General features: G+C 37.5%; 1 protein-coding gene across 1 annotated transcript; it reads left to right on the top strand.

Annotated features, from left to right (window-relative positions):
• Positions 1-597: 597 nt before the first annotated feature.
• Positions 598-9,200, top strand: LOC105441126 (insulin-like growth factor-binding protein complex acid labile subunit). The gene is made up of 2 exons (XM_030974476.1): positions 598-963; positions 8,382-9,200. The coding sequence occupies exons 1-2, from the start codon at positions 610-612 to the stop codon at positions 9,198-9,200; spliced, it is 1,173 nt and encodes a 390-aa protein (XP_030830336.1). The 5' UTR covers positions 598-609.
• The last annotated feature ends 6,412 nt before the right edge of the window (positions 9,201-15,612 follow it).

Below are 15,612 nucleotides of genomic sequence, written 5' to 3'. Positions count from 1 at the left end.
AATGCCAATAATATGAGATTTTCCTTGAAAAATGTCCTCACTTTAATAACTGCGAAGTTATGAATTATCCTTTTTCTTGGTTCACACTTATTATGTAAATAATGTTTTTTCTTCCTCTTCTCGTTGATTTTCATTGCTTTTTTTTACATTCCCCTCCTTCTTCACTGTGTAGACTATATTTTAGACTACCTCTACCACGAGGCTCCCGGATCACAGACTTTGTTTCTTCAGACACTTGTGTTGGCCGACATGTATACAGAAATATTAATTGTTTGATTTTATTTACAAAGCCCATTCACAATGTAGCCAAAACGATATGTCTATCACCAGAGCGGCATAATAGATGTAAACCGTCATATTCATGTCATATTTTCGAAAAAGCATTTATTGTTTCCCGGATGCATAAACAGCACTGTGTGCACTTTGAACTTGGCGGTTAATTGAAATGTATGCAGTTACCTTTAAATACAATTATGCTGGATCACATGATATGATTCAACCAATAGTAGTGTTGACAATAGTGCTATGAATATGTATACAAAATGCGACGGCGGGGCATTTAAATTTCATTTGATATTGGTACGATCGAGCAACGACCACAAACTAAACATGGCCTCCGTTAAAACTACAAATTCTAGAATGTCTGTGTTCTCTGTGTATATAGCGTCATTTTCAGAGCAAGGAGTCAAATCCTTTACTATATTTCTTACCATCTTGATCATGTGCCTGTGTCAGTGCGTTGAATCTCAACGCTCGTCGCCTTGTCATAGAAAATGTTCATACGTTGAAGCTTTTCAGCAGGCCAACTGTGAGTACAGGTCATTGGACACTATACCCATCGAATGCAATGCTGCTTCGTACTTGTCTCTCCGTTACAATCACATCACCGTAATCGAACCTGAGATTTTCAGAGGCTTTCCATTCCTGAAGTACCTTTTGTTGTCTAACAACAACATATCACACGTAAGTACCGCCTTGCAATTAGTACCATTATCAATGTAAATATATATATATAAATTATGTTGTTATTAGTTAGAGCAATATAAGGGAATGTATCTATAGAGATTGAGATATATGAAGAGACTCCACTTGAAGAAGGGAGAGAGGGGGAGAGGAGAATAAGGCAGAACAAAAGAGAAGGAGAGATAGAGAAATATCAATGAACCCGTACGTAGTGTATAGAGTTCAATGGAAAATATGGAGTGTATTTTGGTTTTCTATTCATAGAGTTCAGGAGAAAAATTGAGTTTTGGGGGTATTGTCTTCATAATCTAACAAGAACCTGGACTGGTCATCGAAAGAAAACAAATATTTGAAACGTAGACTTGTAAACTAAAGTCCAAGGTTGAATTAAATATAATTGTCATGTATATGATCCATAGAACTACATGTATGTTCTCAGTATTTGCTATTTGGGGGTATGGAAACCCGTTGAGACTGTTAGAATAAGACAGTTGTAGTCTAATTCAACTTAACCATAAGTTACTCCGATGCACAGGATTTCAAGCGTAGTACATTGAAACTATAAATTGCTTGTATGTTGTGTTCAAATACTGTAGGCTACGACCAATGAAATGATAACTGAAATTCAAAACGGCCGTTGAAATTCAAACACAATGGCCGGGTATTCCCCTCAGATCAGTTATACTGTGCACATTGTGATGGCACAGTACAGGTGTGAGCACATTTTACTGTAGCAGAAGTGGTAGCAGAGGAGCCGCTCCCGGGAAGTGGGGGGGGGGGGGGGCAGGGGGCATAGTGCCAGAGGCGGCCCTCCGAGGAGGGGGCAAGGGGCACAGTGCCCCCACACTTTTTCAAGCACTCCAAAAGTGCCCCTCTTTACATAGGAAAGTGCCCCTTTTAATTTGGCAAGTGCACATATTACTTTGTAAAAGAGCCCCTTCCCCTTTTCACCTTGGTACTTGTAATCCCTTTGGCAGCTCACTCGGGAATCTATACTAGAATGGTAGGTGAGGCGAGTAACTATAAGGAGTGTCATGAATTGCAGGAATGGTGTGTGGACAAAGCACTCGTTAATTTACAGTAAAATGTGCTAAGTCCAGTGCAAGTAAAAACCAAGCTAGTAAGCTTATATGATGTGGGAACCAACAGGGGGCTGCATCATTCTGATGGAGGGTAGAGCAGCTGAGCAACTGCTGAGCCTGGCAGATGATTCCAGATCCTTATTGCATCTGATGAGTGCCCTTGTTATATTGACATGTGCCCCTTTTCCGTCGACAAGTGCCCATTTATAAGTGTCTATTTTCCATTCACATAAGTGCCCTTTTTCCATTATCATGAGTGCTCTTTTCAATCTCTAGTAAGTGCCCCATTTTAGGTACGAGAAATGCCCCTTTTAATTTTTGGTAAGTGCCCCCTTCACGTCTGATAATTGCCCAATTCAAATCTGAGAGGTGCCTCTTTTACTTTGACAAGTGCCCCTTTTCTTTTGTAAGAAGTGCCCCTTCCCCTGTTAATAACTACCTCTGTTTAACCCGAGTTAAACAGAGGTATTATTTATTTGTGCCCCTTTTCCATTCAAATAAGTGCCCCTTTTCCTTATGACAAGTGTTCCATTAAAAAATCCCTTCCCCTTCTCATAAATGCTCCTCTTTTATTTCTGGTAAATGACCCTTTCCAGGTACGAGAAGTTACTCTAGGAGCGATTTCCCCCAAAGCTTTGATCGCTATGCTCGCTCGCATTTATAGATGATATAATTATGTTACTTATCAAAGGTCTGTTCATTCTTCCGGTATTAGCAATTTTCTTATATCCCAATCAAGATTGGGGTTTTTCCTCTTTAGAAGATGTAATTTTTCGCATTGAGACCTAACAGGGAAGTGACCCTTTTACTTTGACAAGTGCCCGTTTTTTGTGAGAAGTGTCCCTTCCCCTGTTAATAACTATCTCTGTTTAACCCGAGTTAAACAGGGGTAACCACACCTTTTGTTTTCACATGTGCCCCTTTCCCATTCAATAAGTGCCCTTTTCCTTATGACAAGTGCCCCATTAAAAAAGAGGCCCTTCCCCTTCTCATAAATGCCCCCTTTTTATCTCTGGTAAATGACCCTTGCCAGGTTCGAGAAGTTACTCCTTTTCACTTCAGACAAGTGCCCCCTTCACCTCCGATAACTGCCCATTTTCAAACCTGAGAGATGCTCATTTTACTTTGACAAGTGCCCATTTTCTTTTGTAAGAAGTGCCCCTTCCCCTTTTAATAACTACCTTTGTTTAACCCGAATTAAACAGGGGTAACCACACCTTTTATTTTCACATTTTTCCTTTTTGACAAGTGCCCCATTAAAAAAGAGCCCCTTCCCTTTTTCATAAATGCCCCCTTATTATTTCTGGTAAATGACCCTTTCCAGGTACGATAAGTTACTCTGGGAGCGATTTCCTCCAAAGCTTGATCCCTTCGCTCGTTCGCATTTATAGATGATATAATTATGTTACTTATCAAACGTCTTTTCATTCTTCCATTATTAGCAATTTTCTTATAACCCCATCAGGATTGGGTTTTTTCCTCTTTAGAAGATGTAATTTTTCGCATTGAGACCTAACAAATCTTTAAATTTGTTGAGAGGTGACCCTTTTACTTTGACAAGTGCCCTTTTTCCTTTGAAAGAAGAGCCACTGGCTCTTAGAATAACTATCTATTTTTTAACTCGGATAAGCGCTCCTTTATTATTTATTATTTATTATTATTTATTTATTTATTATTATTATTATTATTTATTTGCCTTTATGTGCCTTTTCCTTTCTAATAATTTCCCCTTTTCCTTATGATAAGTTTCCCCCCCCCCCCCCCAATTTTATAAAATAGAGCTGCTTCCCCTTTTTATAAATGCCCCTTTTCATTTTAATAAGTGCCCCCTTCACCTCCGATAATTGCCCTTTTTCCTTTGAAAGAAGAGCCACTGGCTCTTTGAAAAACTACCTCTTTTTAACTCGGATAAGCGCTCATTTTATATTCACATGTGCCTTTTCTTTTCTAATATGATAATTCCCCCCATTTTTATAAAATAGAGCCCCTTCTCCTTTTTATAAATGCCCCTTTTAATTTTCATAAGTGCCCCTTTTCAACCCTGGTAAATTAACTTTTTCAGGTACGAGAAGTTACTCCTTTTCACTTCAGATAAGTATCCCTTCACCTCCGATAATTGCCCATTTTCAAATCTGAGAGATGCTCGTTTTACTTTGACAAGTGCCCCTTCCCCTCCTGATAAGTGCTTTTTTAATCTCTACAAACTACCCGTTTTCCTTTCTAATAAATGCTCTTTTTCTTCTTATAAGTGCGTCTTCCCCTTCTTATAATTACCCCTTTTCATCTCTGATAAGTGCCCCGTTTATTTTAACATGTGCCTCTTTTTCTCTTTTTGATAAGAGCCACTTCCCCTTTTGCATAAAAGCCCCATTCACTTCCGAAAAATGCCCCTAAAAAAATCTGATCGGTGCTCCTTTTTCTTCAAATGGACATTTTCATTTATCATAAGTGCTCGTTATTCATTCTCATAAGTGCTCTTTTTCATTCCTAGTGAGTGCCTCATTTCAGGTGTGAAAAGTGCCCCATGTTCACCTCTGATCAGGCGCGTACGCAGGATTTTTTCAAGGGGGGGGGGGTTTAACATTTATAAATCGGGCCGAAAATTTCGCAACGACTCAGCCAGCCGCTAAATAAGCGGGGGGGGGGGGGGGGGTAAGAAGTCACTTTTTTTTTTTTTTTTGGTATCGAAATTTGAAAATTTGACATTTTGCTCCGTTGGGGGGGGGGGGGGGTAAGGTCATCTTTTTGAGGTCAGCCATGGGAATATTTTTTTTTTTTTTTTGGTATCGAAATTTGAAAATTTGACATTTTGCTCCGTTGGGGGGGGGGTAAGGTCATCTTTTTGAGGTCAGCCATGGGAATTTTTTTTTTTTTTTTTTTTTTTTTTTTTAATAATAAAAAAATAAAAAAAATAAAAGGGGGATGTTTTAGGGAAATTTAAGGGGGGTTTACACACAAAAAAATACCAAATTTTACAAAAAGTATACGAGAAAAAAAAAGAAAAAACAATTGAAAGGCGTAAATATTCTCAAAAAGATTGAAATGCCGATAACACCAACAAAAAAAACACAACTGCGACCCCTGTGTACGCGCCTGCCTCTGATAATTACCCTTTGTAGTTTGACACGTGTTTCTTTTCTTTTCTAATCAGTGTTGCATCCCTTTCGATAAGTGTCCCCTTTTACTTTCATCATTAAACGTCCATAATTTAAAGCAACCTCGAGCCATTTCCCCGAAAGTTCGCTCACATTTATAAATGACATAATTAAGTTACTTATCAAAGGTCTTTTCAGTCTTCCATTATGAGAAAATTTCTTTTACCTCCATCTGGATTGTGTTTTTTCCTTTAAAAGATGTAGTTTTTGCACTGATTAAGCTATTAAAAAAAAGAGGAAAAGGAAAGAAAGGGAAGAAGAAGGGATAAGAGAAATGAAAATATGTTTAAAAAAATAGAGATTTATGAAGAGAACGAATTTTACAAAAAGTATACGAGAAAAAAAAAAAAAAAAACAATTGAAAGGCGTAAATATTCTCAAAAAGATTGAAATGCCGAAAACACCAAAAAAAAAAAACACAACTGCGACCTCAGATTTTTTATAGGGGCAGGTGGAGGGGATTTATGAGAAGGGGATGGGGCACTTATAAGAAGGAAAAAGAGCATTTTCAGTAGGAAGGAAAAGGGGCACGTGTCAACACATAAGGGGAAGTTATTGAAGATGGAAAGAGCACTTATCAGGAGGAATAGGGGCACTCAAAGTAAAACGAGTCCCTCTCAAAATTTAATAGAGTCATTACCAGAGATGGAAAGGGGCTATGAGAATGAAAAGGGACTGTTTTCATTAATGAAAAGGTGCGCTTATCCGAGTTAAAAAGGGGTAGTTATTAAAAGGGGAAGGGGCACTTCTTAAAAAAAGGGGGTACTTGTCAAAGTAAAAGGGGCACCTCTCATATTTGAATAGGGCAATTATCTGAGGTGAAGGGGGCACTCATCAAACGTGAAAAGGGGCACTAACTAGAGATGCAAAAGGGCACTTATAAGAATGGAAAATGGACACTTATTTCAAAGGAAAATGGTAACTTGTCGAAGGAAAAGGGGTACGTGTGAAAATAAAAGGGGCACTTATCAGAGGTGGAAAGGGGAAGGGGCACTTTTAAAAATTAATAGGGGCACCTTTAAAAGTAAAAGGGGCACTTTTGGGGTACTTCAAAAAGTGGGGGCACATATGCAAAATAAACGAATCAAATCAAAACAAAGGAAAACATAATTGCCATGGGAAACTATGAAGAATAAGAAAAGAAAAAAAACATGAATGATTATAAAGTACAAATACAAACTAACAATAATGAATAAAAAGTAGATAATTATCAGAGAAGGGGATGGGGCACTTATAAGAAGGAAAAAGAGCATTTTCAGTAGGAAGGAAAAGGGGCACGTGTCAACACATAAGGGGAAGTTATTGAAGATGGATGGGGATGGGGCACTTATAAGAAGGAAAAAGAGCATTTTCAGTAGGAAGGAAAAGGGGCACGTGTCAACACATAAGGGGAAGTTATTGAAGATGGAAAGAGCACTTATCAGGAGGAATAGGGGCACTCAAAGTAAAACGAGTCCCTCTCAAAATTTAATAGAGTCATTACCAGAGATGGAAAGGGGCTATGAGAATGAAAAGGGACTGTTTTCATTAATGAAAAGGTGCGCTTATCCGAGTTAAAAAGGGGTAGTTATTAAAAGGGGAAGGGGCACTTCTTAAAAAAAGGGGGTACTTGTCAAAGTAAAAGGGGCACCTCTCATATTTGAATAGGGCAATTATCTGAGGTGAAGGGGGCACTCATCAAACGTGAAAAGGGGCACTAACTAGAGATGCAAAAGGGCACTTATAAGAATGGAAAATGGACACTTATTTCAAAGGAAAATGGTAACTTGTCGAAGGAAAAGGGGTACGTGTGAAAATAAAAGGGGCACTTATCAGAGGTGGAAAGGGGAAGGGGCACTTTTAAAAATTAATAGGGGCACCTTTAAAAGTAAAAGGGGCACTTTTGGGGTACTTCAAAAAGTGGGGGCACATATGCAAAATAAACGAATCAAATCAAAACAAAGGAAAACATAATTGCCATGGGAAACTATGAAGAATAAGAAAAGAAAAAAAACATGAATGATTATAAAGTACAAATACAAACTAACAATAATGAATAAAAAGTAGATAATTATCAGAGAAGTGTATTGTAAACCGAGAGTCTGATTGACTCTCCTCCCAAAGGTCAGTTCCCCCCCCCCCCCCTCCCCCGCTACCTAGGTGGTGACATGATGTGTTTTTTTTAAACATTTTTATTCTCTATAGTTTTCGGTTCCTGTAAAATTGTGTTCCAGCATTTCGCCGCTCTATAACTTAAACTCCTTATTTTATAATTCGTTTAACCTTTAGGTAATGCGAATTTATGAAAAGAGTGTCGGGTATCATACACGGGGTTGCGCTTTTCAAAGAAACGTAGAATAAGTTTTGGTGCATTATTATAAAATATTTGGTGCATCACTAATACTATTAATGTCCTTTTTTATCTTTCTAAAATGTTATCTAAATTCAAAAATAGGAAAAGCTGATCTGTTGAGAATATTGGGTCTTTCCTTAAAACAATTGTTAGCGCTTTATTTTGTAAAGTTTGAAGTTTTCTTAAGTTCGTAACCCCTGTATTTGCATAGATATCACAGTAATCAAAATGATATTGTATATCACGGATTTATAAAAAAAATTCTGCTTGGCGTTGTGCAATAATCGGACAAATTCTCCTTAGTATATATGATTTAAACAAAACTTTTTTCATATTCCGTTGATATATAGGTTTCATCTTAGATTCTAATGGGTGTAGAATTTACAACAAAATATTTTGGAGGGAAAAGAATTGTATTGCACATAGATAGGGTAGATTCTACTTTTTTCCCTCATAATAGGCACTTTGGCCCTATAACTTCAAATGAAGTAAAGTTCGACTGATCACAATAAGAATAATAGTACATCTTTCTTTAACCCAATTGCCTTATTAGGTCTTGACATTGATTCAGGAAATCGCCTCTAATGACCAAATTTAATGGGCACCTAAAACACATTGTAATGGTGTTATGTTACTTTACAAAATCGATATATTATGAGGGGATTTTCGCCTCAATATGGGTAATATTAAAAGTGCCTAGCGCCAACCCCCCCCCCCCCCCCAACCCCTCCGCGCTTGAAAAAATGTATAGGTTTTTATTACAGTATAAACAAAAACAAATGTTATGCTGGAGATTATTTACGAGGTCTCTCTAAAACAAAATCTTCTCTCTTATCTTACCTCCTGCAGATCGAAGCAAATACATTTATTGGGGCACCTCAACTCAAGTCAATCAAGCTTCTCTACAACAATCTACAAATATTCGATGGATATGCGCTGAATGGAACAGAAAATAGTCTCCGACACATCTACCTGAGAAGGAATTCCCTACGAGTCATAGAAAACGGGACCTTTCAACTCGTGCCGAAGCTTGAGGTTATCGACCTCTACCAGAATCACCTATCTCAACTGACTTCAGGGGTCTTCCAAGAATTAAAGAACCTCGAACGTCTTTTCCTCGGCATGAACAAACTCCTTGATCTTCCTGAAGATATCTTCAAAGACCTATCGTCGTTAGTTTACCTAGACCTGTCCAACAATTCTCTCTCATCCCTTACCATTGATCTCTTTGTGCATATGGATCATCTGATGACCATTGATCTCTCTGGAAACAGATTGGTTGCTATTGGCAATGTTCTTAATCTTCCAAACATTCGTCTGGACTTACGTTGGAATAGTCTACTTCGACTTGACAATGTGACTTTGGAAATCTTGACAAACAATGTTGAAATTCTGTTTCTGGAAGGCAACCCTTGGGATTGCATCTGTGGCCTGGAGCCATTGCGCCAGTGGTATCAACAACTCTCCATAACCAACGATGAGGACGTCAAGATTGATAATCCAATATGTTCAAATCCAAATGAACTAGCAAATCACAATATAAGTTCTTTGAACTTTTCTCTTTGCGAGGAGATAGTAGCTAAAAGTATGGAAACTTCTACGTTGAACGTCATCCATGATGACGGTCAGAATAGAAACATCCTAATGGCTGCTGATCAGATGTTTTAAGATGTCACTAGAAGAACTGAAACTAGTAAAATAGATGGTAAATTGAATGTTATCATTGTTGTGGTTGCTGTTGTAGCGTTTGTTGTAATAATCGTTATCGTCTCTGTTATAATCCACAGGGTAGTTTTTTTTAAGAGATGTTCCAATGATACAAAAGCAAATAAAGATTCTGAAAGTAGCGGACGAGGAAACTTGGGTGGGGGCGAATCCGATATTCAAGTACAGAATAAGACAACTGTCAATGAGTTAAACGAAAGGAGAACTAGTTCATTAGATAACGAAGAAGAAGAAGATGTAAATGCACACACACCATTAACACGCGAGGGAAATCTTAGAGGCATAGATCTAACACCAAAAAAGAAATAATTATGGAGGAGAGCAGTCATAAAAAATGCAGGAAACAACTAATTTTGAATAATAGTCGTGTCACAGACAGTTATGCCTAAATACATATATTTGTAAACCCTTCCACATGGTTCCTTTATTTATTATACAATACTAAAGATTTTAAAAAATACAACATAACATTTACAATAAAGCGGAATTTTTTACTGTATCTTTTGTCCATTCAAAATATATGATAATCTTATACATAGGCCAATTAAATTATAAGATGCATTCAGAGAATTTAAATTTTAAAAAGAACAATTGAAAGTATCAAACAAGAAGTGGAGAGAAACGAAATGTCGATCTCAAAGCAGGACCATGAAACTAAATTTTGCCAATGGATTTGCAATGTGTTTGTATATTCTAATTTCATCAAGTGGCCCGGCGACCACGAACTTACCAGCCCTCAAGCCTAAATGTTAACCACGTCGATCCCCTCTCAAATCTTCAACCCACCAATCCACACCAGCGTGAGGAAAAGGGGGTTTACACAAAAGATACAATGGAGAATTAAATCAAGTGAAGGGTATACTAACAAAAAAGTAGCAAAAATCTCGTTGATAAGAGAAGTATGTATATCGATTTCTCCTTTTTCTCGTGGTATCGACCAAAAGTGCGCCTACCAGATGTATATCATTTAGTTTTCCGTTTTATTATTGCTTATACAAAAAAAATGGGTACTTGTAAATTTTGTATATGCATATTGCTTGTATTATATCTTTAGAGCGTTAGAGTTGTTATGTATAAAAACCTTCTCTTTTTTTAAATGGTGGAGATATATTTGTCGCCAGTGCCTGCTTGTGAGAAACTGAGCCCCGTCTTAAAGAGTTACGATTGATCCGAATCGATCGCAAGTCCTCCAATCAATCATAAGTTTGCAGTCTCTTATGTACATTGTTATTTTTTGATTTTTTAAAAATGGTTATTTGAAAAAAATGGTTACTTGTAAATTGTGTATATGCATATTGTTTGTATTATATCTTTAGAGCGCTAGAGTTGTACATACATGTATAAAACCTTCTATTTTTTGTTAATTGTGTCAAATATATTTGTTGCCAGTGCCTGTTTATGAGAAACTGGGCCCCGTCTTTTAAGGAGTTGCGATTGATCCGAATCGATCGCAAGTCCTCCAATCAATCGTAATTTTGCAATCTCTTATCTTTCATGTACGTAGTTGCAATTGATATCAATCACAAATAAGTTGTGGTTAATAATAATATCAACTCTTTAAAAGACGGGGCACAGTGGTCAGATATAAAACGGTATCTAATTTTTTTTTAATGATGCAAATATATTTCTTGCAAGTGCCTGTTTGTGAAAAACTGGTCTGACATAAAATAAGGTACATTAGAACCATTAATCATCCCGTATAGAATTCTAAAGTTTACCTTCATGAATTTTAAGCTGTACATACATGTATACAAATCTTTTTCGTTTTTTAATTGATGCAAATGTATTTTTGCCAGCGCGGCTTGCAACTTGTGTTTACAACCTTTTTAGTAAATATACATTTTGTTTTATTATTTCTGTCGAGACATTACAGATTCAGAATCGTAATTATGTTATTTAATGAAACGTATTTCGTGCAATTCCTGCAGAGATACATGACTATGTACCTAAACAAAGACGCTACGCAATAAACATTTTGTATTTTCCTATTTAGTCCTTTCTCTTCATATTATTTGTTTGTGTGGTTATTGTATTTGCATTCTGAAACAAGCTGTGAAAATGCATGATGAGATGAAATGAAGTAGATAGATAGGATTAGAAGATATAGGAACTTGCAGGGACAATGCATGATATGAAAATTGAGAGGGCGCGAGAGAAAGAGAGGGTTGAAAGAATAGAAGAGAAAGGAGTGGCGACCAGGCGCGTACGCAGGGGGGAGGGTTTGGGGGTTAATCCCCCCCCCCTTTGGTAATTTTATGTATGTAAACCCCCCTAAAAAAAACCTAAAACCCCCCCCCCCTTTTTTGTATAAAAAAAATTATAAAAAATTATGCTCACGGCCGACCTAAAAAAGGTGACCTTACCCCCCCCCCCCCCCAAACCTGAGCAAAATGTCAAATTTCCAAATTTCGAGACAAAAAAAAAAAGTGTCCTCTTACTCCCCCCCCCCCCCCCCCCCGCTTATTCAGCGGCTGGCTGAGTCGTTGCGAAATTTTCGGACCGATTTATAAATGTTGAAACCCCCCCCCCCCTTGAAAAAATCCTGCGTACGTGCCTGGTGGCGACTATCTTTAGTTGGGTATGGGTACACTGCAAAAATTCTAAGCATTCTCAAAACTGTAAATCTCAAACTTCTTGAATTGGAAAGTTATGAGAATGCTCTGCATTTTAGCGGGAAAGAGTTCGAGTGTTTCTGTGAATGACCCCCTCCCGAAAAATGGAATGATTCTAATAAACAAATAATAACAAAAAGTTGGAATTCTTTCATTATCAGTAGACAATACCATGTAATAGGGTAGTAGTAATCCTAAGCTTCTCATCTACAGGTAACTCTTTCTCTTTCTCTCTCTTTCTACCCCTCTCTTTCTCTCTCTCTCTCTCTCTCTCTCTCTCTTCTCTCTCACTCTTTCTGTTTCTCTCTCTCTCTCTCCAAAAACAGGGAGAAGTAACTGAATGAGCTAAACTCGTATTCTTTTGTACTTTTTAATTTTATTAAACTCTTGTCATATATCTATATAAAATTAGTTATAAGTAAGCTTATTAGTAAGCTTTCCTCTAGACTCGTCATTGCTGGTGAGGTCCACATTATGTTTATCTATACAATTTCAGGCATACACATTATCATTATGACATTGACCGATATAGTCAGCCGGAAGATCTGGACATATTTGCGTAGTGCAGGGGCTTAGGGACTGCTGCCCCCCCCCCCCACCAAACAAAAAGTTCCAAAAAAGAAAAAAAAGACAAGAAAAACCAGTAGAGTAGCTGTCACCATGGCTCTGTGCCAACATTCATTTGTGGACATTGAACGGTTAGTGCCTGGCCTGAATACATGACTCGTATTACAAGGATAGTCCGCCCCCCTTGCCATTCTGTTTTCACTGTTTTCCCTGCTTATACTCATTATATAAATAATATTTGTATCCTCCTCTTCTCGTTGATTTTCACTGCGTTTCTTACATTCCCTTATTTCTTTAGACGGATAATGACTAGCCCCTACCCGGGCCCATACCACGAGGCTCCCGGACCACCGCCACCGACATTTGTTCAGACAGAAATGTTGATATTTTGCCTCCTTTTCGAGGAACAGCAATTCTGCTCATAATCTATCTTCACCTTGTAATAATATTTACATGTGCACTGACAATGACTAATGATTGATTCAATGATTTCAATCTATAAAACCCAACCACCTATTTCTTCTCTTCTTTGATTTAGGGGCCTCCTATGCCCCCGTGTAGCTACATGTACGTCATTGTCTTGGAAAAAGTAATGGGTGATCATATAATTTGGTGGTAAGCTTGTCTTAATTTTAGGAAGCCATTAAACATTAATCTAAAGATGTAAACCTGACTGTTGACCGAATGGTAATTCAACTTCATGAAGACCAGCTAAAGGGATCCGGTAACTTTGTCTCAGAATCTGAAAACATATTCTGGATTTAGCTCATGATGCAATGATAATTATAAACCTTTAGGTCAGTCAGGAACCCCGTGACTTTTACAAGCCGATCGCCTGTCTGATTATCAAGATATTTATGATTGGAATTACAAATTTTGAAAACCGTTCGCCTGACGGTTTTCATAACACTACAGTCTATTGGGGAAAACGAGTATGGTAAAACCGGTCACTCAAAGATTTTTACTTTTTTGAGGCACTTCTTGATCATTTTGAAGCGCATTTTTTTTTAGGGCTTCAATGTTACATCATACCACAGACACTGATAACACGTAGGGCCGTGTATCTCAGATTTAACATTGTTAAACGATCCCTTTAAAAACATTTTTAAAGTACAGTTTTGCACCTAGACCTTGGCGGCGGAGGGGGTCAAACATTCGGGATTATTATCTTCTTCTTTTTGTGTTTAAAAATTAAAATGCCCATAATCTATGAGGTTTCCCCTTTCCTCATTAACTATTAAGTTATCTTTTATCCTTTTACTTGGTCGGAAATACGTCAGGGGGACCGGTCAGTCCCACTTACCTTGCTGTACGACCAATGAAATGAAACTGAAATTGATAACGACCGTTGAAATGCATAACACAATGGACGGGTATCCCCCCTCTGATTAGATATAGTCTACTGTGCACATTGTGATGACACAGGTATGAGCACACTTGACTGGTACAGTGAGTGTACCTGAATAATTATTATTCATCTCATATTTGGTCAGTGCGGTCCGTTTAGCCCATTTCTGTATTACTGTTGGTGTGCAGTCCTGCATACATCTCATATTCTGATTTGTAAACTTCTGAATTTGTTTCATAGAATTTTTAATATTTTTTGAAATATTTGTTTTTCAAACTTGCTAAGCTCCACCCCAAAAACCTCCAGATCTCATTCCCCTTGTGACATCATCAGATTGTCAGTCATCAATGAGCTAACTTGAGAAAGTGATATGTATCTTTGCCGAAGTCGACCACCTGTTACAATACGTAATACAATAGCAACATACAAGTTGCTATGTCAGACATGTTGTAGCATCACAAGGAAGACTAAGGCAATGATGATGTGTTGTACATGTATGGAAGCATGCAATTATAGTATGAACGTGTGGGGGAAATTATGAAGCTGGGGGAAATTACATACCATTGTCTATCCTAGAATATTAGTTTAGTCTGACATGTCTGGCATAGCAACAAACCCCATCATTATATTTTTTACACTTGGGGTGCGTTTGACGGCACACTCTAAACCCCCTTCTAAATAATATATATATATATATATATATATATATATATATATATATATATATATATGTATATATTTATGTAAAACTATATATATAAATATATATATATGCTATGGCCCCGTTAACCATTTTCAACTCATCATAGCCTCAATGAGTATTTATTTTGAACTGTGTAGCGTAGCGTGGGTCCAGACAATGAGGGCTTGCACCTGCATCATTGTAGGGGGCGGCAACGGTTGGTGGATGAAATACAATAAAGAGAAGAAGGGAGGGGTCATTTCATCTTCTTTTCTCATATCGTCTCCCTTTCCATGTTCTTCTCCCCTGTCGCGCGCTCTCTCTCTCTCTCTCTCTCTCTCTCTCTTTCTATTTCTTCTCTTCTTTTATTTAGGGGCCCATATGAACCCGTTTAACTACGTCATTGTCTTGGACAAAGTACTGGTTGGTCATAGAATTTGGTGATAAGTTTATTTTGATTTTAAGAAGCCATGCATTAAACATTCATTTAAAGATGCAAACCTGATTGTTCACAGGATGATAATTTAATTTCATGAAAAGCGGCTAAATCATGAAATAAAAAATAGTCCAGTTTTTGTTTGTTTTTGTTTTTGCAACAAGACCTTGGCTTCAGAGGGGAGGGGGTCAAACATTCGGGATGATTATTTTCTTCCTCTTACGTTGAAAATACAAGATCGTTGTGATTCGGCAAAAGAGATCACCAGAGTACGTGGCATAATAAATGTAAACCGTCATATTCATGTCATATTTTCAATAAAGCATTTATTGTTTACTAGATACAATAAACAGCACTGTGTGCACTTTGAACTTGGCGGTTAATTGAAATGTATGCAGATACCTTTAAATACAATGAATGATCACATGATATGATTTAACCAATGGTGTTGACTAGTGCTATGAATATGTATACCGTGACAAATTCGACGGCGGGGCTTTTAAATTTCATTTGATACTGGTACGATCAAGCAACGATCACAAACTAAACATGGCCTCCGTTAAAACTACAAATTCTAAAATGTCGGTGATCTCTGTGTATAAAGCGTCATTTTCAGGACAAGAAGTGAAATGCTGTTCTATATTTCTTACTATCTTGGGTTGCGTTTATCTAGCAAAATTTTGGCTAGAATCAGGTTTCTCAAACGTCTT

Source organism: Strongylocentrotus purpuratus, unplaced genomic scaffold (assembly GCF_000002235.5).
Source record: "Strongylocentrotus purpuratus isolate Spur 01 unplaced genomic scaffold, Spur_5.0 spur5_scaffold_7, whole genome shotgun sequence".
Lineage (NCBI taxonomy): Eukaryota > Metazoa > Echinodermata > Echinoidea > Camarodonta > Strongylocentrotidae > Strongylocentrotus > Strongylocentrotus purpuratus.
Note: the sequence above shows the minus strand (reverse complement) of the source record. Positions and strands in the feature narration are given on the sequence as shown.

Coding starts and splice junctions, on each gene's coding strand:
- LOC105441126 (XM_030974476.1), top strand. CDS start 610: ATGGCCTCCGTTAAAACTACAAATTCTAGAATGTCTGTGTTCTCTGTG. Junction 964..8,381: donor CTAACAACAACATATCACAC/GTAAGTACCGCC, acceptor TACCTCCTGCAG/ATCGAAGCAAATACATTTAT.